Source organism: Aythya marila (genome assembly GCF_965140915.1).
Source record: "Aythya marila genome assembly, chromosome: 1".
Lineage (NCBI taxonomy): Eukaryota > Metazoa > Chordata > Aves > Anseriformes > Anatidae > Aythya > Aythya marila.
Window position 1 is genome coordinate 117,692,414 of NC_139042.1, and position 27,964 is coordinate 117,720,377.

At 39.2% G+C, this 27,964-nt stretch overlaps 3 protein-coding genes across 9 annotated transcripts in view; 1 reads left to right on the top strand and 2 right to left on the bottom strand.

Moving 5' to 3' along the window:
* TBC1D23 (TBC1 domain family member 23) overlaps positions 1-11,243 on the bottom strand; it is a 31,359-nt gene extending 20,116 nt beyond the window's left edge. For 2 of the 3 annotated variants that reach the window (XM_082767177.1, XM_082767175.1), the window contains exons 1-4: positions 11,172-11,243; positions 4,532-4,643; positions 4,195-4,300; positions 1,622-1,826 (exon numbers count right to left, since the gene is read on the bottom strand). In XM_082767177.1, the coding sequence (XP_082623303.1) occupies positions 1,622-1,826; positions 4,195-4,300; positions 4,532-4,643; positions 11,172-11,209 (461 nt within the window). In that variant the 5' untranslated portion in view covers positions 11,210-11,243. Of the gene's footprint in view, positions 1-1,621; positions 1,827-4,194; positions 4,301-4,531; positions 4,644-5,384; positions 5,429-11,171 lie in introns of those variants that run through there. The other variant, XM_082767176.1, reaches the window with a different exon arrangement.
* Positions 11,244-11,283: 40 nt separating this feature from the next.
* The window catches only part of CMSS1 (cms1 ribosomal small subunit homolog), a 232,512-nt gene continuing 215,831 nt past the window's right edge, over positions 11,284-27,964 (top strand). Inside the window, exon 1 of the mRNA XM_082767273.1 lies at positions 11,284-11,507. Coding sequence (XP_082623399.1) covers positions 11,453-11,507 — 55 coding nt within the window. The 5' untranslated portion in view covers positions 11,284-11,452. The remainder of the gene's footprint in view (positions 11,508-27,964) is intronic.
* The window catches only part of FILIP1L (filamin A interacting protein 1 like), a 198,920-nt gene continuing 184,075 nt past the window's right edge, over positions 13,120-27,964 (bottom strand). For 2 of the 5 annotated variants that reach the window (XM_082767215.1, XM_082767216.1), the window contains exons 8-9: positions 16,728-16,912; positions 13,120-15,465 (exon numbers count right to left, since the gene is read on the bottom strand). In XM_082767215.1, the coding sequence (XP_082623341.1) occupies positions 15,375-15,465; positions 16,728-16,912 (276 nt within the window). In that variant the 3' untranslated portion in view covers positions 13,120-15,374. The remainder of the gene's footprint in view (positions 15,466-16,727; positions 16,913-27,964) is intronic. The other 3 variants (XM_082767218.1, XM_082767219.1, XM_082767217.1) reach the window with 2 other exon arrangements.

The following is a 27,964-nucleotide window of genomic DNA, read 5'->3' on the forward strand; positions in this document are numbered from 1 at the left end:
GGCAGCAGAAAGAATTAAATACTTCTGTATTACATACTTTATCAAGTCCTAGCAGTATTGAAAAGATCTAAATATCAAAATAAGGCTAGTATAGTATCAATGTTGTTAATTCAATAAGAATTAAAAAACAATTCTGAAGAGCCAAAAGAATTTTAAAAGACAGTCATTTCACATGTGAGTAATAATTAAAGGTCAATTCATCAAGCAGGAAATAAAGGAGTATTTAAAGCGAATAAACAGCTGTTTGTAACACATTAAGAACAAATCTCAAGTGCTTAAAAACTAAGGCTTATGTGAAATTTGACACACCAATTTCCAAACACAGTTATCAACCTAACTTTCTTAAACAACGGTAAGCCTATATGGGTGAATGGGAAATATTCACAGCAAATTATGTGGAGATTCTTCTTGAGATTATCACATGAACTCTGGCTTCCCATTAAATTAACAGGACAAAAAGGACAAAAAGAAGAATAATGTTCTAGTACTAAATTTAGCATAAGATTCTAGAGTTGCAGATTACTTTTTGTTTGAATGGTTAATATGGTAAATTATTCAGATCCGTCTGTAATTCTTTACTACTTATTAATATCAGGAAGAGATATATATCCAAAAATAACTTCTGACATTTCTACTGATAGCGGAGCAACACTGCTAAGACATTTTCCTCAACTGTTTTGCTCAGTAATTTTTTTCCTTCTGGTACCTACCATTGTAATCAACTCTTGATAGCATCCCCAGTTGGGGAAAAACAAAAGAAAAAAAAACAACAACAGTTCACAGTGCACAATAGTTTTTAAATTAGAAAATAACTAACAGTATGAACACAGTTTGAGTCATGTGCCAGGGCTGAAAAACATTTCCTGTCACAACACCAAACGTGCACATTTCATACTATGCCCAGGTACCCAGTAGCTGGGCCAGAGCCTCCACTCCAGTAAATTAGGCTAAAATCTTTAATTACAGACTGTCTGTATATTATTTCACAAAGTCTTAATTGTGAGGTGCACTCTAGTCGTCCCACTAGTGTGTCACAGGGACACTCTGACATAAATGAAATTTTTACCAAGAATGCCTATAGAACAGCATGAAATGCTCCAATTTCTTTTCATTAAAAAAAAAAAATAATCTAACATTTCTTAAAAATAAGGTGCGTCCACAACTCACTGAAATACATGTAAAATACCAACTACTTCCTCTAAAGGGATTTTCAGAAACTTAGCATTTATGAAGTACTTTGAAGCAACAGGTATAGAAGCATTTTAGATATTAAAAATGCAAAGAAAGAAAAAGGAATGAAAAATTGTTTTCACATTAATACATAAGCAGGACTGATATTAAACAATTGTTTTTGATTTTGTATGAAATGACTGTTCTTCTTTAAGATGTGTATTAAATCTACATCAGTCACACAATAACTCTTGACATCCTAAAACTTCTGAATTATTTGCTGGACTTATAACCAACAGATTGAAAAATGCTTTGATTTATCATCATATGAAGGAATCTGACAACCTTCCTATAATCAGTGCTACTCTAGCCTATACTAACCTACACATCCATTCACAAAATACTTTTAATGCCATTAAAAACAGCACACAGGCGGAAGGAGGAGTTTTACCTTGGAATGAATTTATTCATGATAGCATAAAAGCAGTTGTACAAATCACTGCGCGGTAATCGAAGGAGCACCAGAGGTTTGAGGAGATGTATCCAGCCAAGGCAAGAATTGTATTTAACATTGCGTGATTTACAGTAAAAAGTAATAACAGACTCAATATCCAAAAGCAGTACTGACTTCTCGTCTTCTGGCACTGACAACCGGTCTGCAAAAAAACATAGAAATATAAACCATCTTAACAGCTTCCCAAAGAAAGTGAGTAAGATTAATTCAGAGGACAATTGTACCGACACAGAGTTCCATGCACTTGGGGAAAACAAAACAAAACAAAACACAACAGAACATCAACCAACAAAAAATCCAGCACCATGGATTGAATGTTCATAGAAAGGCATCCCAAAAGGCATCAAAATATGAGTGATTTTTTAACCTCAGTAGATTAAAGCATTTAATATCACAATAAAGCAGGATGGGAGAAGTTTAGACTTTCCAGAATCTACATGAAACAAAGGTAAAATTCTTTTAATTCTTCAACTCCTGTTTGATGTGCTCAGCAAACAACTTACACGCAACTCCACAACAAATTCATCTGAATTTCAACAGAGATCATCCCACAATGCATACCTTTCAATTCCTCATAAGCCCACTGATACGCAAATTCACTAAAATCAGCAGCTTGAAATTAACAAAGCTTATAGTCTTAAATTTCAGCATTTACATTTGTCACATTTCAATAACTATTTTTAAGTTATTTTCTTAAGACTTTAAATTTGGTTTGCTAGTATAAGAAGAAACTATTTGCTTGCTTACAAATAAATTTTAAATTAGATTTAGCACTCCTGCTGATCAGTAACTATGAGCATATAATATTTTATATAGTGTAGCACATTGTTTTAAATTCTTACAAATTTTGTAAAGTACTGGAAAGGATTAAGATGTTCCCTGTTTACTGACAGATTAATTCTAAATCCATGACTTGTATTAAGTTGCATTTGGATGAAAACTTGCACAACAATTTGGTACAGAAGCAGTTCCATAATTGAAGTAGCAAGCCAAACGCTTCTTAAATACCATGATTTTTGAGTTGGATACATACACAAAGCTTCAGCTTTCATTACTTACAAAGCATCGTTCTACATAGGCTCTTACTTAAAATGCTGGCAATGCTTCAGAAAAAGTACTGGCATCCACCTCACTTGAGGCACTGAATCTAAGACATCTGAAATATGTCAACACTGTACTGCAAATTACGCTTTCTTTCATATGAAGGAATTGCTTCTGATGATAAATGGATTGTAGCTCACTTGCAATATAAGTATATGTGCATATATTATACGGACTGCAGTGAAACCAGACTTTTGTGTAAGTTCATATAATTTTCATTTTAATACTAAACACATATATTTCGATTTTTATGAAAAATCAACTATTAAATAAACTTATGAATTATATAATTTAGAAACATATGTTCTGATCCAGATTATGTCACTTGTACTATCGCTAAACTAACATATATTAGAAAAAATATGGCAATAAAGAGGGGAATAAGGAGAAATAATGGCATGGAGATTGAAGTGACTAGCTTTACACAGTACGAATAGTAATTGTCGTGTTTTACCATTTTTCTGAAGAAATGGTATAATTTGACACAAAGGGAAATCTTTTTTTCTCTTTCCCTTATATGACAGGCAGGGAAGGAAAATAAGTTGTACTAGATTTTAGAGCTAAGCAAAATACAACTGTATATTCAAAGTGGTATGTTTGTACGTATGCATGCTTGCACGTATGCGTGCAGGAACTTCATTCTCTGCCTTAACTTTCAATTCTGCAACAATAAATTAAAAACATGGCAGATAATAAAATGGAAGATTCTCTAATTGATACCATAGGACAAAGTATCCTTACTAATGAGTCACCACTGCCTCCATCACTTAATCATTGATACTACCACTGTTGCAAGGTATCAGGGATTTGGCCACTTTTGTGATAAACTTCCAACCAGATCCTGAGGCAGCTCCTTACAGCATGCTGGAGTACTATTTCCAATGTGTTGGCAGTACCCTGCTTTCACAAAATTAACCTTTCATTTCTGCTGAAAATGCTACTAAAAAATACCTCTTTCTAAAAAATGGCTTATTAAGTCCAAAATGTTTAGTATGTTTCTTTTAGAGGTTATACGCATTTTTGTGCTACACCAGCTTTTCAGATTAAATACTGGACATTGGACAATTAAAAACTTGAAGAATACCATAAAAAGAATCATATGTTTAGAAGACAGAACTTGGAAAAAACATCATTTTTTTCAAACTCCTGGAGCTTTCTTTGCATTGGACTCTGTCCATGCAAGCTATCACTTACAAGTTAATACTTTAAAATTCCATGACATCATCCATTTCAGTGTTGGAGTAGATAAGATACTCTTTCCTTATGATTTCTTGCTAATTTTCTGTGCTCTCTCATCTTCCTCCAAAACGTAAACATCATTCAGGTTATTTAATTCAAATAACAAAGCCCTAAGACAACTGAGAGTACAGAAGTTTTCACAAAGGTGATCTAAACGTAACGGAACTTACCAATTAGCTCTTGGCAATCCTTATGAATTACACTCTGTTCTGGCAGATCTAAACAGCCATCCCATGATGCCAGGCTGTCCCCCTTTCCTACAACATTAAGTGCAATCTGAAAACAAAAATAAAAAACACATTTCAGTGTTTTCCTTTATTAGTTACTCAGTTATTGAGCTCACTAAAGAACAAACGCTCTAAAACTTAATCAACATACTTGCATATTAAAACAATATGACATGAACAAGTTGGCTTTCCCATGGAGATTCCTGATAATTAAATCATTCACCTCAAATCAAACACCACCTCAGGTATTTTCTAGTTTTTGATTTAAGCTCATATTTACCTTCCAGACTTTGGCCCTCAGATCATCAGGCAATCGCCTTCCTTGAATGATATTTCTCACAGTTTCAAGATCACAGCCTCCTTCTTCCAGAGCTTCTGCAAGATCTTTTTCCCTACAATAATGATATGTACAGGGTTTATTTAAAAAAAAAAAATTACACAATATTTTTAAATCTTTATCTATTAAACTGATATAGACCAGGGGCTACTATCAGGCAAAAAGACAATTTCCCAGTTACTGGCAAAAAAAATATTATATATATATATGTATATTTGCAAGATTGAGTTTACTCCTTTATTTTTAAGGCTGCTTGTTCAACTTCTAATTCCATTCAGTTTCCATAGGGGAGAAAATAAGCTCAGCTCGGATTTTTATTTTCATGAAGTGATAATGTTGCAAAAGGCATCATAAAAATGCAAATTTAGTGTTAGTTTACAAGGTAAGAGAGAGACAGCAAACTTTCACTCACATACACACAGTGCGCTCAAAGCAAACACTACACATAAATTAGATGGCAAAGGTCTTTTAAATGCATTATTAACGTATTAATAAACCTAGGAAATGGAAAACTCTTTTCAAAGATTTAGAACATTGAGTTTTGAATTCCACCTTTCCCAGAAATGGGAAAGGACTTTTCAATCAAACTCAGATTTAACTGTACAGTTAATTATAAGTGTGAATGTGTGCATAAGACTGAAATAAAACATATACAAGCAACAGTGTAGAAAGTAGAGAAATACACAAATTCACAAGACAGTCAAGGAGTAATGATACTTTAGTTGCCGTAGTAAGACAGCAGATGTTACTATGCATTACAGATAAGAAGGTATGCATTCAGAAATTGCTACTTTACAATCTGATAGCTTCTGCGGACTGTTCCATGCTGTCAGTAATGAGAGAACCACAGCTGATGATTTGAGGAATTTCAATATGATGGAGTAGAGCAGTGTCAAAACACCAGGTTCACTGGAAAAATAGCAACGGCAGAGATATATAGGTCCCTTAGGCAGAACTTCTCCCTTACTGTGTCTCTTAACTGCTCTCTGTTAGCTCTGACACATGCCTTAAGAATGACGCTGTGTCATATACCTGAGGAATCGAACACACCCAGGAGGTTAAGAGCCACAGCAAAACACAGAACAGGACTGCTTATTCAGGACAGATAGTCAAGTATAAAGACTCATTCCCTGTGAACAACATGTCCTTATACACGTGGCAGAACATTGTGAAGTGTTATCAGTGCAACTTTCCATTACCCCAGGTGCTCTGTACTGCATAGACAATTGCAAATACCCACAGAAAAAGCTCAGTCTCCTTCTTTAATTTGCATATAACCACAACGAACTGAGGTTCCTTGCTATAAATCCTCTTGAGTTCAGTCTCTTGAAATCTCAACACACAAAATTCTAATTTTCTAAGTACCACCCTTTTTGATAAGCAGATTAAACCCTCAATCCTAAAAGAACATACGCATATACTTGACAACAACCAACCAGCCAGCACCACTTAAGACTTCTCAAAGTATTTATAAGGTTAAAGAGTACACACTTTCCTTCCAATTATCAGCCAGTTTCTTTTCCAGCACTTTAAACCATATTTCCAATATACACTGGGGTACAACTAACAGTCCATTTTCTTCAAGTAATTTTTACTAATTTGGTTGAAAGAAAAAAGTTTACAAAAGAAGTTTACAAAAAGACTGACTTGCCTAATTTTCTATTTTAGTTCTCAAAATAAAATCCCAAAGCCAAATTATTATAGAACTACAGAACGCACAGGAAAATAGCCGATTCCCGATACAGAAACCAGGGGTAAAAATACACAAGCACACTTGCACATCCATCACCTATCCCACTGCCTGATGGTGTATGTAACAATTAGCACCTGAAAAATTAAACAACCAGATCAGTTCATCCTTAATACAAATCAAGGATTTCCAGGACATTTAGACAAAAAGACTTAGCATTCTGCAGAACCTGATGAACTCTGGGATGTTCTAACATCAAGATTACCTTCAACATGCCATCTGCAAATGTGTGCTTCCTCTAGTTGCTTGATAATACCTTACCATTTGCAAAGTCTTCATAAGTATTGCCATTAGCAATACCCTGTGACTTTACTATTTCATGTTAAAAAGCAAGAAACTTATATGCTCATCTCTCACATTAAGGTGTGGTACATTAACACATTGAGCTAAATGAAGCAACAGCAGGAAAAAAAAAAGAAAAAGAAAGTACCATTCTATTATGATTCAATTAGCTATTCTTTTTCGTTGTCAACTCCCTAGACTGTTCAGAGGCTATGAGGAATACTTTTCTAATAAAAATTCTATTCAGGCTATCTGGCAAAGTATTGTGAAAATGATTTTGATACTTTAACACATGTCCACCGGCTGTGTTTTAGCTTATTTCACTCAGTGTTGTGCTATAAATGTTCCAGCAAACTGCTGGCAGTCTAGATCCTTCTCTTTAATGAATACCAGCTAGGAAGCTTTCTGTTTACACAGACAAAAACTTCCTACAGTTACTTTGGAAAGAATGTAGTACTTCTCTTTATAGGCAAACTCTCCCCAACCTGAATGTCCTAATTTTATGCTCTACCATGGCTCCACTGCCACGTTCCTAGAAGCTATTCAAGCTTTGGTTAAAACGAGTACAATCCCAGCCTACACCTCAGCTGTGGCCCGAAAGATATAATTCTCTCAAGACATGTTACTTCAAATGCTGTAACTCACAATATTGCTAGTAGTATATCTGGAGTAAATTTCCATACTATAGAAGGATCTCTGAAATTCAAGCCAGTGGTCAGCAACCTTAACAAATATTCATAAGTGTTTTATTTTATTTTGTTTGTTTGTTTTTGTTTTTAGTTAAAGCACTTATGATGTGAGAGAGAGACTCAGAGGCAACAAAAATTGATCAACTGTTAGGTCTTCAGTTTCAGCCTTTTTTTAAAGTATTGTTTACTTCATTTATATACAACCATGAAGTGCTTGGTAATAACCACTTACAAATACTAATGAAGGGATTAAGTAATTGTGGGGGTGTGAATAGCAGGGAAAAGACAGTAGGAGTTTCAAGAAACCACAAATACACAGGAAAAAAAACACATTGTATTAAGAAATCTATAATCATTCAGTAGATGACAATGCTTGGAATGTACCTGCTAAAGTCCATTACTTCTATGCTTGGGGTTTATGTGGAAAGGGTTTGGTACTGGGGGGCTGCAGGGGTGGCCTCTGTGAGCAGAGCCCAGCAGCTGCCCCATGTCAGATCAGAGCCAGCTCCAGCCAGCTCCAAAAGGGACCTGCTGCTGGACAGAGTGACATTTGTTGAGCCTCTGAGAGAGCAGAGTTAAGGAAGGGAAAGAACTGCTGGGCAACAGCAGCTGGGAGAGGGGTGAGAACCCGCGCTGCGGCCCCCCAGGTGAGCGCAGCAGGAGGTGCTCCAGGCAGGCAGCAGCAGTTCCCCTGCAGCCTGTGGAGAGGCCCCTGGTGGCGCAGGCTGTCCCCCTGCAGCCCATGGGTCCCACATGGAGCAGATCTCCACGCTGCAGCCCATGGAGAGGAGCCCACATAGGAGCAGAGGGTCTGGGGGGGAGCTGCTGCCCACACGTGGGGGACCCGTGCTGGAGCAGTTTGCTCCTGGGGGATGGACCCTGTGGTACAGAGCCGTGTGGGAGCAGTGCTTGAAGAGCTGCTGCCCTTAGGATCAGTTCGGCAAGGATGGCACCCCATGGGAGGGACCCCACGTGGAGCAGGGACAGGGAGTGACCGTGAGGAAACGGCAGAGATGAAGTGTTAGGGACTGACCACAGCCCCCATTCCCCGTTCCTCTGTGCTGCTTGGGGGAAAGATGTAGAAGAGGGCGAATGGGGAAGAAAGTGGTTTTAGTTTGCTTTTAGATTCTCACTGTTCTAATGTGCTGGTCACAGGCAATAAATTATATTAATCTCTCCACATTGAGTCCATTCTGCCTGTGACAGTAATTGGTGAGCCATTTCCCTGTCATTATGTCAACCCCTGAGCCCTTTTCCATCATATTTTCTCCTTCTCTTTGAGGAGAGGGAGTAAGAAAGCAGTTGTGGTGGAGTTTAGCTGCCCAGCAGGGTAATGCTCATTTGCTATTAGAAAATACAGATCCCTTTGATGTGTTTCTTCCAAGCCAAAATGCATTTCTGGAAGAAAATAATTCAAAAGCGTAAAGCTTGTGATGGGCACACTTCTAATAATAATTTATTGTTTTCACAACACAACAGGTGTTTTCTACATGTACCAAATTCATCACCTAGAATGAACTTATCACACCAGAATAAGATGATAGTCTTTTTTCCATATATGCTGAATATACTACCACACACCTGCCATTAGAGATATTACTGATGGGACTAAAAGAGGGATAAACCTGCTTCCCATGTACAGACCACTCATCCAATGCCCCGACACTTGAAAAGATTCTTTGACTATTCACTCCCACATTCTGCAGGTCACAGGCTCACTGTAGCTGCTAGTGACACACTATCTAGCAGGCCACCGCTGTTTCCAGCGTAAGCAGTAGTATTTAGGCACGCATTTCCTACACATCTTCACCCATCTATCCTTAAATCAGAAGCAAGGCTACTATTGGAAGAACTTTTAAAGAATTTGATATATATTTTTTTAAATGATGCCATTTTGCCAGGAGGACCATCATCAGCTTCAGTTTCTATAAATCTGTTTTGTCCTAGAATATCAAATGCATTCAGCCCGCAAGTTTGCCTGCTACGAATATCAAAAATACACGGAAAGAGAAAGACAGGCACACATATAGCAATGCTGTTGTCACAACTACAAGGACTCACTGCAGGTATCAATGTCAGTAGCAGAGTGGATGAATTTATTTTAATGCTTTTTTCCCCCCTCAGAAATACACTTCCTATAACCTAGTTACTCTGATTCCTACATTTCGTTTATGGTCCTCTTTACTGGAAAGAAAGCCTCACCAAGAGCTATATTGAATTGAAAGTAATAAAGACTGCTCTCTATTGATAACAGCCTTCCAGCATCAAATACAATACTGCCAGGAATTAACTAAAATTAATTTTGAGAACATGCTAAAAAGCTAAAAAGAAGTACTTAACGAGCAAGGTCTGACAGACTTTTCTCATTTTTAAATCAAAACTGTTGCTATCAAACTTCTTGCGCTCACTGATGAAAGCCGACAATGACATCTTTCAATAACTACACAAAAAGGTTTTCTTTCAATCGCATTGCGTAGTGGCAAATTTCTGGTTTCTGTCCAGGAAAACAAAACAGTCAGTATGAGTGTTTAACTCATCATTAGTTTGTATCCGCCCTCCTCTCACAAATTACTAAAACCGGTATTGCATGTCGAGGTGACACAGGAAAAAGAAGGGTGTTTTATGCCAATAAACATGTACAGATTCAAGATGCTGTCACAGTCTCTGAAGACAGGATTACATCTGCCCTGAAATCCCTCTAAGGAACTGAATATAGGGCAAGGATTCAGAGCTGCCCTTTTGGTTTCAAGAGTTCAGGTGGACATACACATCCTTTTATGTTGCAGTTGTTTTCTTTTTAAACATGAAATGTTACTGCAGAACACTATATACTTCAATGCTATGATAACGTAGCAATTTACACGCAAAAAAAAAAGCATCAAAATGATTCATGTTATACTTTAAAAAACAATTTCTTTTCCAGTGGCACCCAGCCATACATACACAAGACAGAAGTTTAAATCAATCAATAAAAAATCACTTAAGCTGGCTTTTAAAGAATAAGCAGAACCAAGAAGCCCTGTGAAGTTTCTAAACAAGCAATAAGGAATACAACTGTGCAGTTTATTCAGCAGATACAGCTCCAATAACAAGATTTGTGCTGGCATCCTGAAGTAGCCTTTAAGTGCGAACCGCTGGAACAGTTTCTGTGAGTTCTTAGAAAATCTTTTATTTTCCTATTTTTAATGAATGCCTTGGAGCTTGCCTTTATGAGCAGGCTCAGCATTCATCCCCAAGAGCTGCGTTTGCAGAGCCAGCACAGACAAAGCACAGACCCCAGCTACATCTGCACGCACATCATCGCGTGGTTTTTCCCCCCACAGCGAGACAACACAGCACACAGAAGGCTGTGCATGCTAAGCACAAAACTTTGCATCCTCCACGTAACAGCGCAGAAACAAAAGCATCAGTTTGGACACAGCCGCAAGCAGCAGGTCCGTAACGAGGCGCTGGAGAAGTGCCTATGTGGAGGGGACAAAGAGCAGGGCAGGGACACAGAACCACTGAAAGAAATGGCACGCAATGCAGAAACGCAAGAAGCGGGACACACAGGAGTGCAGATGCCGGGCTTAGACGGAAACTGGGTGAAATGCTGCAGCTGGGTCCCGGGCGCTCCCCGTGCGCCCACCCTACCCCGCCGGCCGCCCAGCCCCTGCCGCCCCCTGCCAGCCCCGCAGCCCCCTGCCCACGCCCGGGGGGGCCTCCCCCTCGGTCCGACGGCCTCGCTTCCCCTGCGGCCCCGCCAAGGCGGTGGAGCCAGGCGGGCCGAGCCCCGCGGTGCGGGGCAGGGTGGGCGCGGCGCCGTTTGGCCGTGCCCGGAGCGGGCGGAGGGCCGGGAGCGGCGCCCCCCCCCCCAGCTCACCAGCAGCCCGGCGGCGGCGCCTCTTCCCCTTCCGCCATGGTGCCGGCGTGTTGTGCCGTGCCGTGCCGTGCCGTGCCGTGCCGTGCCGCCCCGCGCGGCCGTACAGCGCCCGGCTGCCCCTCCCGCTGTCGCCAAGTGAGGCCGCCGGCTGTAAAGCGCGGAAACCGGGCAAGGCTCTTCTCCCCCCCCCCCGCTAGGGGAGCAGCGCAGGCGCGAGCGCGCTCCCGCGTGGCGGTGCCACCGTCATCTTCATCACCGTCATCCTCATCGCCTTCATCGCCATGGGGGACGCGCTGGACGAGCCGTGGTGGGAGGCCGGGGCCCGCAGCAGCCCAGGTACGCCGCGGCAGGGTTAGGGCAGCCCCCTGCCCGCGCCCCCCGCCTCTCCCCCCTCGGCGTGTAGCGCCCCGCTCCTCCCCTCTCGCTTATTTATTTCTTATGTTTTTATGTTTATTTCTCCGTCCTGTTCCCTGCTTGCTGCCCGCGGGGATTTGCTGGTGATCTGCCTGAGCTCCGGCCCGTCAGAGCTGGGGCAGTCAGGGGGAGAAACGGCAACGCCAAGCATGAGCACTTGAGAAGCTGCAGGAATTCACCCCAAAAAGTGGGTTTAAACGGGCTTACAGCACACCAGCCTGTGCAGGGAGCTGCTTGCTGCAGGAGCCTCGTGCTGTGGGTCCGCAGGCTAGCAGTGCCCTGTGAATACTTAGCCTCTAAACTGGGTTTTATTCCAAACGGAGCGTGTTTGATGTTGCTTAATGTGTGCTGGTACACATAAGGGAGGTTATTATAGTTCTGAAAGGCTTTGGAAGTAGTAAACCTGTAGTAGAGCCTGTGGAGGGGAAATACCTGTGGTACTTGAGGAGAGAGCATCCCCCACGTGCTGGCTGGGGCATCTCCTATCCCCCTTGCCATGTCATATAGCAAAAGGGCACTCATTTTCTCTAGTGATTTGTCTTTGGAGTATGCTATTAGGGCTGATTTGTCTCTTTTCTTGATGATAAATATCTGTCTCTTACACCTGGCATCTTAAATCGGTGGATCTTAAGGTGCTTTACAGAAAAGATATACAATACCGAAGTTCACTATTTTTGTTGCATTCATAATGTGGAGATGTACATGTATTGTGGAAATCTAGGTAGGTCTAGGCAACTAAGAATTATTATAAGAATATTAGTAGGAGTTGGGAGATATCTGTAGCTCTGGATAGACTCTAGGTGCTAAACCTTCCAGCGTTTTGATTTCCTAGGTCACCAACTTCCTGTGAAAAGATACTTTGAGTATATTTTAGGAGAAATAACGTGTGTGTGTATACATATATATACGTATATATATAATAAAGAGGGGTCATAAGCCTCTTGAGGCTTCTGAGCATTCTGTTTTTATTCTTAGTCTCATGTACGTTCCTGTTCCCATGGTAAATGCTGTAAGGGATTTAGGACTCCGGAACAGAAAAACTCCCAAAGAGCCTATCTGATCATTCAGCTAACCAGAGGTTAACTTTGTGGTGGCTGGTAAACTGGTATTTTTTATTATTATTATTATTTATTGTTGACAGCTTTCTTTTAGAAACTTGATACAAATCAGAAATACGTTTACTCACTTGAATGATGAACTTTTGACGTGATGGATAAAGCATCAGACTTTGAGATGAGACTGTGAATCCCAACTTTTACACGTATATACAACTCCTCAAGACTTTTGCAATTGCATTGTTGAGCCACTAAAATAATTCAGGTGAGGAAACACCTAGAGGTGTATAAGCCAGCTTTTAGTGGTCTATGTTGTTTACTCCAAGAACATTCTGTGGATGCTTTACTACTTGTGATTGTGGGAGAATGTTGTGCAAACCATGTATATATATATATGCTGCTGTCCAGATCCCACCCATGTGAACTTGTTGACATGTTCTTTATGTGGAGCCTGCTGTATTAAGTTGACACAAGTCATCAGCAAATTAAGAACATCTGTTATTTTTATTGTGTTACTGCTCCTCACGTACAACAGATGTAAAATCAAGTGTTCATTTGAACTGCATCTTTTGGACAGGGTTTACAAAGTCCACTGTAAGCAGAAATACAAGAATATAACTTTCCATTAGTGCTTTTGACAGATTTGATCATGTTTATTTCTGTAAAATATGAAATTAGTTTAAAAAAACTCTCCACCTTTGACCTATTTTAAAAAGTATCTCTGCCACAATGGTAGGTAGAAACAGAAGAATTTGAAATGTATACTTGAAATACTGACCTTTTGCCAAGTCCCTTAAGACTAGCCCTAGAATAAAACCTGACCAATGGAATATTCATTTGAATAACCTATCCCTCGTAAGTGTCTTTGATTTTAGTGACTTGTACTTAGAAGATGCTGCTTGAAAGATGAAAGGTATTCAGAGTTGCTTAAAGGGGAGGAAAATATGAGATACATATCCTAGTATATGGATATAAAAGTAATTCCTAAGCTGCTTTTGTCCACATCATTAGAAATCATTAGTTTAGAGTCTGTAATAAAAATTGAAGGTAGTTACTCTCACTTTTGAGACATGAATGTTTACCATTACCATGCTGCAGGTAGTTTATGGATGGTTGAGTAAAAAACAAAAACAAACAAACAAAAAACCTGAAGGGATTATCCATCTATTTACCTTGCCACATGACACAAACCAACTTGCCAAATAACTTCTTCTGCGAACCTCTCGCTTTGAGAGATATGGAGAGGGTGGTTAGGGATTATTTTCTGTTTATTAGTTTTGTTTAGTGTTGCACATGTCCCAGGTCATGTAAATGCAGGGTTTCCTTCACTCACTTTGACCAGTTTATGCCACAACTACATCCATTATTGAATGTTATTTTTGTATTGCGTTCAGAACTGTACAGGAGTGGTTAAGGAATACTCGGGACTTTGTTTAGTCCTGGTGCAGGATGCTAGCTGTTTCCTTTTCTCTCCATGAACAGAAAGAGCCCTCTTCACAGCGCTAGAAACGTCCTTGTCTTGCCTGTAACCAGCGTGCCAAATCTCCTAAGTAGTTCAAGGGACAGACGTCTGTTGTCCAGAAGTTCTTCCAGTTACCTCTATCTCTGTGACCACTCCTTGTCTTTCATTCTCCCATGCGTAATTGCCTCCCTTAATACCATAAGACTATAGTATCCACTTGTCAGGTTTTTTATGTCCTTAAGAGCCTGTGTGGGTTGTGTCCCTTTTACGTAGAAATGAATTGTGTCATCCCAAGACAGAGCACAAGATGGGGAAGCTATTTTATGACAGCAGTACAAATAGGTGAGAAGTACAGCATGGTGCTATGGATGAGGAACTGACAGCACTTGAGGGGTCCTTCTGTGCTCTAAAGCAAAGGCTGCTATTGCAGGATTTAATTTCTTGTGCCAGAAGTTTTTGTTTTCTTTCAGTAGACAGGCAGTAAAGGCTGTCATTGATAAACAGCATCAATTTGTAACGTGGGATTTGCAGCTACTGAGGAGCAGACCGATCTTTGTAGCACATTCGGTGAGAGTTTTGTGGGCTTGATTTGGAGCTGAGATCTGTTGGCGGATCTGCGTGTGGGGAGCTTTGTGTCTTTCCTTTGGCTCATCCATGAGTTGCTGTCCCTTCAGACGAACGCTGTTCTCGTGCTGAAGCTCCTTCTCATATCTCTCTGGTAAGCGTGCCAAGTTGACACCTGCTTTTTCAACACTATTCTGCTTCTTCACACATACACACACTTGTCCTGCAACTTGCAGAGCACCTAATAGGGTGCTTCTGTGAACTTTATGTGGATCTGAGCATATGTCACACGTAGCCTCAGAACTTTATCGCTATCTCCAGCTTTAGTGAATTACATTTGAAGGCTTCTCGATGAGTCTTTTTACAATTTCTGCTCTTTGCCACAAATGTGTCTCGTAGGGCACGTGCTGAAATAACTTTTCAGTAGTCTGATCTTTTTAAACCTTCCCTTTCTTAAGTACCCATGGAGAATTTCTTGTGGAGCTGTTGAGGGAGGCATGGGTTTCTGTTGTGGGTTTGTAAAAATAGTCACGCAGGAGTGCTAATGTGGTGTACTGTCTCAGTGGCTAAGTAAAACTTTTAGCTGTGAAATAAAAGGGAGAGAAATTGGGTAACTGAATGCATCAAAATCTCTCTTTGCTTCAGCAAAACAGTCCCAATTCTGTCTGTGGTGCTGTGATCACTACCAGCTTTGGCTTTATTTAGGAATTAGGATTTGGCAGTTCTTAAAGAAAGACCTATGTGAAAGGAGCTTTCCCACAAATTATCAGTTGAGCCATTTAGACTGTTGGAATGCACTCTGTTAGGGGAAGAAGAACGAGGGAGACATTAATACCAGGGAAATAAATTAATTTTTATGTTCTAAAACAGTAACTCATGTTAGTTGGTATTACAGAATTCCTGTGGGGGAGTTACTTACAGTAATAATATCGTGTTAGTTTTTTACTTTATAAAATGGAACAGTCAGGAATTTTCTTGTTAGAGCAACAATTGCTATTTTACACAGAATTGAAAACGACAAACCTGGAGCCTCTTCTGATGTTTTGATTTTTTTTTTTTTATGTGTGTGCGCATTGGCTGAAAGGAAACTTGAGTGATTTTTTAAGTCCTTTCAAGAAGGTATACTTTAAGAAAAAAGGAAAATGCTAACTTATTTCATGGGTGATCTAATCCTACTTGTGCAAAGAATTAGTTGGTTGAAAAAAGCTTCATGAAGTTATGACTGCTGCTATTTATTTTATGTCATTGTGAGCAGTTGTAAGGGAGGGCAAAATTGCGGAAGGCTGCAGAAACAGAGTTGCACTTCTTTCAAGTTACAATGTATTGTTTACACTTGACACAAATTTTGATCAGTTCCAACAAATATAGTTTAAGTGAACTGAAATCTAAATACTGTAGTCCAAATAAAAGGGTAAAAGTTAATATTGGTAATACAAACAACATCCACCTCAATTCTTGCATCTGTTTGTGAAAGGTAACATCTGTGGGAATGCAGGTGGGGCTAATCATACTAATTAAGGAGATGATTGTTCACCTTCAAGTCATGTTTCTAAAGTGATGCTTGGCACAGCAAGGAGGTCTTTATTTCTTGAACTTAAATGCAATTTAAAAGAGTAGATTTTTGTCCATCCCTCTCTTTGTTCTGTCTTTACTAGCTAACATAAAATACCCATTCTAAAACACTTTTTTAAAACAGCCCCTTCTTCATCCCTGCTTCATTTAGTTTATTGTATACTTGTACAAATATATGGAGACAACATTTATACTGGTATTTGTGGAATATGCCAAAACCAAATTTATAGTAGGAACTTATTTTTATCTCATTTTCCCAGTGTGAGGGACAAATTGCAGAATGACCAGAAAAAGGAGAGCAGAGCTTGGTCCCTGCAGACAAGCTCTAAGCTTTGGTTTGTAAGAATTTGGCTCTCTCTTGCTGTCCTGTGGTTGGTGCCCATTAATGTGCTGAGTGTGTGGATGATTTCCCCCAATGGAAGTAACTGGCATTGAGGTTCAGATTTTCTTTGATCTATGACAGTAAAATGGATTTAAGCGATTATTTACCTTCTCCCTCCGCTTTGCAGGCAGGTTTTAGATACAGTCCTTACAATATGTAGCTTTCCAGAACTGCTGTCTTGGAGCGGTTTGTTGAGATGTCCAGTGGGAATTTTGACAGGTAGTTTAGTTGTGCTCGTAGGCTTTGGTTTGGGGATCCGAGTTGGAATTGATTGACGGAATGCATCAGTAATCTTGAAATAAACCAAGAAAATAGTCATGTTAGGGATGAGAGGCTGGCTGTATACTTAGCTCTTCACTGTTCTTTTCCACTTCATGTAAACAAACACTTATACATACCTTTTATAGTTAAACAACAGAGTAAAAGAAGTTCACTGATGATTTAATAAAAAAATAAAATGCAAATGTTGCTCAGATGAGGACAGTAGGAAACAACATAGAAACTTTGGTCAGTTAAGTATGAATGAGAATGAGCTGGACAAAAACAAGTTTTGAGAAACAGCTTCTAGTGGCCAACAACACCTGTCTGGAATAAATCAATAAATATTTAAATTTATCAGACTTCAAAAGCCTATGATTTGGCTGTAGACAACTGAATTTCTGGAAGGAATAAAGTAGGAGTGGAAAAGCTGATGTCAAATTTTTGTGTGTTCAGTATGGAGGACTTGGGGGAAATTGTGCACATTAAATTGTTAAATTGTTTGGATGGACTGTGACCTGATTTAACTCGGGAGCAATTCACAGGCATAGTTTGGGAGTTAGCCCAGAGGAGGGTTAACTCAGAGTAGGTGGTTTGCAGCTGGCTCACCTGTTCTGGAACCTCAGGGAGTTTCTTACAGTTTGAGTTGACTGTGTCTGAGGGATGGGCAGAGATGCCCATACCTTACTGGTATGGACATGGCTGTGTTATATTATGTGTCTTTTTTTTTTTTTTTTTTTTTTTTTTTTTTTTTTTAATGATAGTGGTCACTTAACTTTGTTATGCCAAGATTCTTTTGTTTCTATGGAAAAAGTAGGAAAGTTGTTATGTTTAAAAAGTGGCAAATGGCTAGAAAGCAAAGTCCACAATCAGTTTTAACAGCTGGTGGTGATAATATTTGAACGTGATAGAAACCCATGGTATTTAACTTTCCCTATATGCAGTTTATGAATATGTTAGTACTGAGCTAATGATACTTGCATAGGGTATAAAAGGGAGGGTGTTAGAACAAAGTTTATGGTAATTTCTGCTACCGAATAGCAAGGTGATAAACTGTATGCCAATTCAATGTTAACAAGTGCAAATTAATGTATGGGGAAAGCTAGTTTGCATACTAAACTACATATAGTATATTTACTATATGTAAATATATTTATTGTCACTCAGAAAACAGGTCCTGGAGTCTCTGTAAATGGTCCTAAGTATTCAGCAACTGGCAGTTGTCAATCAGATAATAAGCACGTTTGGAGTTATTTTGAGAAGCATAGAAGAAAACAGAAAAACGTAATTTTCTAGTGTGTAAATCTGAATCATACCTATGTGGTTTTGCAGAATTTTGTCTGAACATCTCTCAGAATTGGGTATAACAGAACACAGGGAAAGCTGGCAAAGATGGTCAGTTACGGAATGGCTTCTGCGTATGCAGTGACAACATATGCTGAAGCTTTTCAGTTTGGAAAATAGGTTGTGGAGATGAAAAGCGAAAAGGAAAAGCTTGCTTTATTCCTAGTCCATTTCTAATGATCTACTTGAGAGGGCATACACTGAAGATATCAAAAGACAAGTACAAGATCAGTAAAAGGAAGCGTTCTCCCCTGTTAATGCACTAACACTCATTGGGACAGGCAGGCGAGGTGATGGTGTAAATTGCTTTGGAGAGAGTTCAGCCTGATTCAGGGAGTCCATCAAGGGCTGCTAAACATAAAGATCTGGTGAAGGTTTCAGATGAGGAGAGAGCCAAGTTGTAGACTGCTAGGAACTGGGCATGTTACTCTGCTCACCTGTACTTCAGCTTATTTTGTAAACAGCTATGAGATGCATAGATCCTGGGTCTGACAGTGTGTTGCTCGTTTCATATGTTAATTTTTGGAATTAGAAAGTATCAATTGTAGCTTTTGTTTATACACTGAGAAATGAAGGTGGCCTTGATAATGGAAAGGAAAAAGCTGTGTTTTTTCTTTGCGTTGTGGTCCTTGAAAGATTTTACCTCTAGGTGGCAGCAAAGTTTGTGGGTTTTGTGATGCATCACTGTTTTCACTAGAACTGAACTAAAGCTTATGATTAAATGCTGAATTAAAAAAAAATAGCATGCATTTGTAAGATAATCTTGGATTTTATCACTCAGATTGTTAGTGCGCAAGGAAAAAAAAACTCTAAACCAACAGAACTCATTTTACTTAAATTCTCAAAGGCACTGCAAAGGAAAAAGGGGTGGGTGTTGGAGGGGATAATTGTGTTACTGCTGTATGACTATCCTTGAACACTGACTTGAGTTTTCCTTCTGGCTATGTGGCATTTTTTGTTAGATGAGGCACAGTATTGGGAATAAAATATTTGGATGTACTATTTCTGGAGGTGCTACTATCTGCTATGAATTTAGAAAATACATAGAATGTGTCTCAGATTCCTAACCATAAAAAGAATTGAACTACCCATTATTTGCAGAAACATATTGCAATGAATAGATGAAAAGTATTAATATATGGTCTTGTGTGCTCAAGTACGTTTGTGTCGCTAAGTGTTCTCTTCTGTCATCTCTTTTGGTTTTGTTTTTTGGAGAAGTGCTCCTTTCTGGAGATTCAATATGGTACAAAGCAGTTGGAGGATTCTACCTGTGTTTGGTTGAGTTGTGTTGTTCTTGAAAAAAGTATTTGTAGGCTGAGATTTTTATAGATCTTGTGCATCTAACTGGTTTCCAGACTCTGAAGTCCTCTGAAAACAGTAGGAAAATGGTGAAAATACCCCTGTGCTCTGGCCTTTGGTTCGTGCCAGTTTCTAGTTCGTTAAAACCATCATTTACAGCATGGCCTTCAGAGCAGTCAGATTTCATTTCAACCAAAAGTTTTAGATGATTCAAAGTGATGCTCTGTTTTGCAGTCATCACTGACAGCACCGAATGCATCTAAATTATTACTACTTAGTGCTCAATGTTGCATGGGAACTGATCACTTTGTCAGGGTTTGCTTATAGTCCTAATACCTAAGTTGATGCAATTCCTGTGTTGGTTTTTAGGAAGACCTATGTGACTAAAAAAACTCTGTAAATATTGGTGGTGTTTTCAATTTGATCTTTCACTATTATCTGTTTGTGGGAAGTCTATCCTCAAATCTCTTCAACCCCTTCTACCAATTCACTTCTCCCTGCAAGATGAATGAATGGTTTTCAGTCTACCTGATTCTTTTTTTGCCACCCACTTGTTTCCTGAATTTGCCAGCTCTGTTCATCATTGGTGTTAAGTTAAAGCTCCTTGAGTTCTCATCTGTAAGCCCTTTTTTTGCTGTCTTTCTAAGTGGCAGAAAGACGTTTATCTTTCAAAAACCAAGCTGAACTGCCATTTGTGCTCTGGAGAGGCCTTTTTAATTCCCATCGGTGCTCTCAAAACACTCCTAGAAACTAAATGTTTCCCAGGAGCTACCTAGCTGGGATTTTAGCAGTTGCGTGGTTTTCCTTTATGTAATGTGTGTAAACAACAGTTATGTGAGTATAGGCAAATGATAACAACAAAAGCAACAACAAAAAAATGCTTTTGAAATAAGCAGGTTATGCAGCATGTCTGTCAAAGTAACAGGGTCATATTAGTTTTAGGTGTTAGATTCAAAAAATACCAAAGTTTTTGTCAGCAATGTTTAGAGTTGTAAAACTAAGTAGTTACAGCTATGTTCAAAGAATCAATAAAAATGCAGTTTCAAAAGGATCTTTTAACTTCCTCAGTTTTAAATTGACTTCTGAAGTAGATTTAATCACTTGGAGTGGGAACTGGAAGGAGAAAAGGGTATTACAGTGAGAACTTGTATGTAGCACGTGTGTTTGTTATTCCATGGTGGATGGCATCAGGTACTTCAGAGACTGGGACAAAGGCTTCATGGGTGACAGCTGTCATATTCCACATGCAAGAGTGAAAATGCCCTTTCTTTATTTCAGGAAGTCAGCTGTAAAGCTCTAAAATAATACCAGGATTTATATTCTGTATGCACTTTTCCCTAAGGGCACAGAGGTAGCTTATCTATTACTTACGTGGGCCATCAGGTATTCTGCCACAACACAGTGCTTGCTGTCTGGGGAGCAGGCTAAGGCAGATGTGTGTGCGGGCATCAAGGAGGGAAAATTCATGTTCTTTGGGTAGTTCTAATGTCTTTGGTCCTAATCTTATTTTTCTCTAAAAGTGTGATGCATGCTTTGCCTCCTGTTTGAAATATATCTGTTTAAATAGAGGCGAACAGTTCTTCTGTAGGCTTTCTTATTTTTCTGGTGTTGTTGTAGAACTTGATCTAGGAGAAATAACTTTAGATTGGGTTCCTTCTCCTTAAATTTCTAGTTTTTTTTTTTGAGTGGTAGAGAGAATCATTTGCAACGTAAGTGAAAGTGGCCAGAGGGTGGTGCTGAAGATCCTCTACACAGAAATCCAAACGTGCTTCTTACCAGACTGCAGTTTGTTCCTAGATGATTGAACGTGGTTGGACTGAAAGCCAGGTCTGCAAGTGAGGATGAGTTACAATTAAGTGGCAAAGCTAAATATTCCCTTTGGTGTCCAAACAAGATGGTTTTCAGCTGGGACTGTTGAATTGCACAGAACATTTGAGTATTTCCTTGTCTTTCACTAGGATCTGGCATCTGTCTTCTGGGAATCCAGAGGGGAAATTCTCAGTTGCTCTGTGCTTCCTTTTATGCGACCGGTTTGTGTATGTGACTATATTCAGATGTGTGAGCAGGATAAGTAAACCTTACACTTACTGATCTTGTTAAGGCCTTAGGCAGGGAATTGTCTGGCTCAGGGCACCGTGTTTTCAGAAATGTACACACTGTTATAAATATCTGTGCAGAGGGAAAATAATTAGTAATCTGTACAGTGGTAGTACTCATCGAGCTATTAGGTGGGAAAACAATTGGGCTTGTTTAATCTGGAGAAAGTAAAACTGGAGAAAGATATGTTAACTGTCTTCTAATATGTGAAAGGCCACTGCAGAGAAAATAGTTTTCCAAATCCGGTGTAGGGATAGGAAACAAACTGGATTTCAATTTCATCAAGGGAAATTTAGTTCCGAAATTTGCAAGATTTTTAATGGCAAGAATGTTTCATCCCTGTTACAGATACTTGGGGTAACAGGGAAACTGTTATCGTTGCAGTAGTTTTAGAACAGGGTAAACCAGGGGAAGAGTTCAGACCAAATTACAAAAAGAAAATGGGACCTCGGGATGTTTTTCAGCCTTTCTAAGCTCAGTTTTCTGCCATTTCTACTATTTCTTTTTATATATCAGTCCTATCACAGAACTCACGATTTCAATATAAACTACTTGACAGAGAAATCTCTATTGAAATCAGAAATAATTTCCATGCATTTGACATGATTTGTGCTCATGTGTCCAAATGTGCCACTGCGATGTTATTCAGCTGAACACCAAGTTCAAATCTACTTTAAGGTAGGGAAAGGAAACAGGGTTGGGCAGGGTTGGAGGCAGAGTTGGCATTCCTAATTACTGAAATTCCGTCACAGGCCTTGCTTTTCTTAGGACATGTCTTCACGGGGAAATATAATCCCTGAACATAAGGTAGGTGAAAGGCTTATTGTTAATAGATAATTGACAACTTGCAGGGGAAGGTGAGGTTGTCGAGAGTCAACTCGTGTAGGACAAAGACTGCCTTGGGACTGATCGATCAGCACTACAAGGCAGCTTGCTGTTCTGAAATGGACAGTGCCTGTTGCTCTCTTCTCTTTGTCCCCTGAGAACAGAAGGCACCATATTAGGGCACTGTCTCCAAGAAGAAATAGTGTATGGCCTTTTGGAAGACTACTGAACACCCTGCAGTATTGATTCTGCCCAGGAGAGGGCAGTGCCGACACGGAAATGTTTCTGCTGGTGCTTAAAAATTAAGTGTATTTGTACAATACATTATTTTACAAATATGTGTGAGGTCATCAGTTCTCTCTGCTTAGATCGGTGCTGCCATTTGTGGAGTAAGTCTTGACAGTGGGTCGTATTCTGCACAGACCGGGCAGCTAGGGATAGATGTGTTGATGCATTTCTAAGTATCCACCTTTTCAGGATGTGTGAAAACGTACTCATACCTACAGACACCTTTGAACGTGAAGGCACACTCATGCTCTGCATGGAGGAGGTAAAAGAGCCGTATGCTTTTACCATCAGGGCCTTTTTTCTGTATGGAAACAGGCTATTTGCACCTGTGGAGGTCCCATTTAAAGGTGTGTTAATCAGAGTCCTACTTTTAAATATAAATATAAAAATATATATAATTTATATGTATAACTGTATTAATCATACATATATAAAAATACTCAACTTTTGTCCATTCTAGGTTGGGGTTTCTACAGGATAAAAGCATCACCAATAATGGGTTGAGTATGAGATACTCAAGGATAGGAAGTTGGGGATTTTTGTCATGACTGGAAGTGCCTTGCTCTGCCTTTACACAAGTCAGTTAGCTTCTTCCCTCTCTTTTTTTTTTTTTTTTTTCTTTCCTCTCAGCTGTAAAGTGAGTCATTTCTTGTTAAAGCCCCCAAAGGTTTTTAGTGGGACTGTTCTGTTGAGTGCTTGCACATTTGGAGTGCTTTGTGATGCACAGGCAGGCCAGATTGCATCTCTTCAGAGCACAGTGGTAGCACCTCAGGAGATGAGACCAGGGCTTTGGCAGCAACTCCATTACAAAGAGCGTTTGTCCCTTGTTGCTTGCCCCTTCAGTTGTGCTGATGTAGCTGTTTGTAGGGCTGTGCTGTGAAATTAATCCCGTTTTATCTTTTGATTTGTTCGTTTCCAATCCAAGTTAGTTTCTCAACCTGCTTGGCAGTGCCCCTGAACAGCAGTGACAGCATTAACTGAGCGGGCGGTATCCTGTGGTAGGGCTACGAGTGGGGAAGGAGCTGCTTTTGGCTATCCCTGTGTGAAGGCCCCAGGGAGTGGAGAATTGCTGATGGAAACAGGTTGTTCCTGCTGTACTCAGAATCTGTTTCCCAAGATTATTTTTGCTTAGTATTCTGGGGAGAATCATATGCAATTGGCAGCTCTGATATTTGAGGCCTACTGAATTTGAGGCCTACTGAATGGCCACAGAAGGATGGAGCACTGGGTGATGTGCTAGCAGACCACATTTAGCTACATCTTGGGCCCACTGACTGCAGGTTTGTGAAAAAAGTCCCTTATTCATAAATTTTTAAGGTCAGTCTTTTCCCCGAGCAATTTCCCACTTACAGTACTTGGTGTTAATTTTAAAATGCCTTTATACACCCACTCGTGCTGAGCCTGAACCGTAAGATCTTTCTCTCTTCTGTTTCTTGGTAACATAATGTTTTGGTAGTCTTTGCTTAAGCCTGGAGATTAGGCAGTTGTCAGTTTTTGTTTTGCATGTCTCAAGATCTGTTTCCTAGGGACAAAGTCCCTAGGAAAACGGTTACTCCATTTCCATCACCTAATCCTGCAGCATCCTTTCAATCTTAATCAGCAAGTATTGTATAATTCTGTTTCTGATTATTTTTCCTCAGTGTGGGAATCATGCCTTTTTAAGCCTTGCGTGAGATGCTTACGTAGAGATCTTTTCCCTTACAGCCTTGCGTTCTGTCCCCAGGCACCATATTCACATTATTTAATATACTATGAATTGGGAAAAGTAGCTGACTGCTCCTGTAATTTTTGTCAAATTTATTCATTAATGAGCTACTTGAGGGAGTGTTTCTTTTCTTTTCTTTTTTTTTTAAATGTGAAGTAGTGCCTCTCAGTTGATGGACAGGCACTCTGCTCTCAATACCATTATTGGTTCTTACTCTCTTCTTTTTTTCTTTTCCTCCTTTCCCTTCCCTTCCCTTCCCTTCCCTCATCTGTCCTCCCTGCAAGGACAAAAATTATAAACATTTCAAAGGAAATATTTAATCACATAAACAGAATAATTCAGAAATGCTGAGCACTGAACTGTAGGTGCTGCCCTTGCTTGTGTTCTCTGGCTTACTGAGCTAAAACTGAAAAGAGCAAGGAAAGTGGGCTGATAACTGCTGCTATTTCTTTTATCATCTGACTCTCCCTTTCTGTTCCTGAAGGCTTTCCCTTCTCTCCTGGATGTCAAGTTGATTTTTAGATTTGAGGGGAGTTGTTTGCTAAGAATTTTGGAAAAGGAAAGGGTTGATACTATGATCTGCTGAAAACTGTTCTTATGAACTATTTCACAGTCTCTCTCTCTCTATTATTTTTGGTGACCATATTTTGCTTTATTATTTATTTGTATTGTTATTGTAAGTAAATATCTGTCATATTTCAGGCCTTAGGGCAAATATTGTAACCAAAAGTGTCTCATCCTCCAAGATTAAAACAGCAATACTTACCACCTGGAATGCATCCCAGTCCTAGAAAAATTGCCTTACTTGGTTGAAATTTAATATGATTATATGATTATGCTTGATGTTTCTGTTCAGAGAGTTTAAATCAATTTACAGACAGATCATTTAATTTCTCTCCTTACTCTGCTGCTTTCTCTTTACCTGCTAAGGAAGTAGGTGAATATTCCCCCTCAGTAAAACAGAAATAATCTGAAATACGGAGTGGTTTTGAACAGCTTGCAGTAAATTTTAAATACGTGATTTCAGTCCCTAAGCTATGCTTTCCATTGTTATGATGAAATTACAGCTAACTTATTTCTGTTCAAACAGCTGAGTAAGTTTCAGCTCTCAACAACATCCAAGCATGTATTTTCCCTCCTGTATGTTTTGAAACAGATCTTGGGAATTTGAATAGGATGAACAGGCTTTATTCTGCGAACCTTATTTTCAGGCAAAATAATAATTTCATTTTTCATCTGTTGAAATCAATGACAAAACCTCTGGTGTGAAGTCAGTGAAGGTCTATAAATTGACTGTTTAATTAGCAGAGGAATATAAGTATCCTTTCATCAAGGTGTGATTTTTTGGAAACATAGCAAGTTCATTTACAGGTAATGGTGATGCTTCTTATTAAGACATTAGCAGAATGTCTTAATAAGTATTCAGAGAGTAGCAGAAGAACTGTCTTGTTTAATAATTAACCTGCAAAGTGGTGTGAACTCTGGCCTAGGCTTTGTATTGAAAACGTCTTTTAAACTCTGAATGTCCTTATTCATAATAGCTTGGGAATTGTCCAAAGGACTAAGTGTGCTTGTTGGTATTATGTCCTGATTTGTGCTTATCTTTTACAAGGCATTGTAATAGATGGCCAGGTGGTTAATAATCAACACATTTCTGTACACTTGGAACGCAGGTATAAAATGCAATATTTTTTTATACACGATTTTAACGTCCAATAGAAGAAAATGCTAATGTTTCTCAGGGACAATTGTTTATTCTTTAATTTCTAGGAAATCTGACGTCTGTTACTCAGGGCCCAGTTACTCATTATTACGCTTATAGCATGTCCCTTGAGAGATCTTGGGTATGGATCAATAGAACATGCAGTACAGAGAGTGTTTTGAATTGACTGCTTTTGCTTTTAATTTTGGCTGAGCCTTTCAGTTAATAATGTGTAAGCTGAATGTAGTAAATTAACTTTTTCATATAATTGGCACACTCTAAAATTATTGTAATCTTGACTTGCCTGAGTGCTGGGTACTGTCATCAGTAACTTTTGCTGAAATTGGTGGGAGCCAACTTGCAATTTGCTTTGCAGGATAAGACCATTCATTTCTTCTGAACTAGCTCTTAATCAGATCTCACTTCTGCAGTCAGTGAAGATAACATGAGACAAACCAAGTGGGAAGAACGTCTTGTGAAGCCTAATAACCTGATAGAGCATCTGCTGAAGCTATGCATGACACCAAGCTAGGCCTGTGCGGTTCCACATTGACTTAAAAATTTCCACTGCTCAGCTGTAGTACGCTTGTTGTATCCAAATCTATCACAAAACCTGTAACTTAATTTTTCTTCCCATTGTTGATTTTACTGAAGTGTGTAGGGGTGATGAGTTTTGATTTTCAGTAGAAGGTGTTCCTTCAAAAATCAGCTATTAACTACAGCTGTAATCATTTAGATTCTGGTCTGAAAAAAAGTCCCTTTCTTACGTTAAAGTCCTTTGCTGAATCAATTGCTAGGCTGTACTGCAAAAATGTGTTTTTTTCTTTTACACTACGTAATGTAAACAAGAATAAAGATACGGGTTTAGTGAATAGGGACTTCATGCTTGCATGCAGACTTCCTTGTTGATAAGGAGGTTTGATTTTTATCCTCTCCAAAAGAGCATGAGATACATAGGCATTTAACTTCTTTAGAATAAGAATCTGACTCTCCGATTTGATTTTTTTTCTTTTTTTTCGTAACAGCTTTTAAAAAAAGAGATATCCGAAAGTGTTTTTCAGATCTTTTGGCTTGATTTACATTCAGTGGGGAAGTTGGTCCAGCAGTAGCAGCACTTTATGGGTGGTTAGGATTTTGTGCTTGGCCCATATGTAATCTGAGGGCAGCAATGTTTATGTTTTTGTCCTTCTCCTAGGCACTAATACTGTATTCATCACTCAACTATCTTAACCTGTTTTCTCTGTGCTGTATGGTTCTGCAATTTACCGTAGTCCTAGAGGTCTGTGTTTGGAGAGAGGATTTAGTACCACTACTTAATGGTTCTGTCTTCCTCTGCCTGTTATACAAGAAAACACGGCGTGCCATAGTTTGCTAATCTTGTTTCTTCTTCAGTGTACCTGTCTTGTATATAGCATGTTGGATTGATGGTGAGGAGCTAAGATGAAATTTGAGTGTGGTGTGAGTCCATTCTGAGCTAATTGTTTAGGAATCAAAGTGTTGCTGTTAATTGTTTAACGATGTACCTAGATGATGGTAGTTTTTCTGCTGGATTAGGAAAAAAAAATAAAAAATAAAACATGCCTTGTTTGAGTAGTTTTCTGATGTAGGCATCTGAATCCAGTTCACTTATAAGAAAGGTTTACAGGAGGGTATAAGAAGAATTGTAACCAAACATAGTGTTAAAAAGGTGGGGAGAAAAAGTGGTGGTTGTGGTCTGGAACATATCATTTATGCATCATAAAATCTGCAACAAGATACAATACATATTATTTTGAGTGTGTGTGATGTAACAATAATTATCTGAAATGAGAGGGCTAGGAAGAATT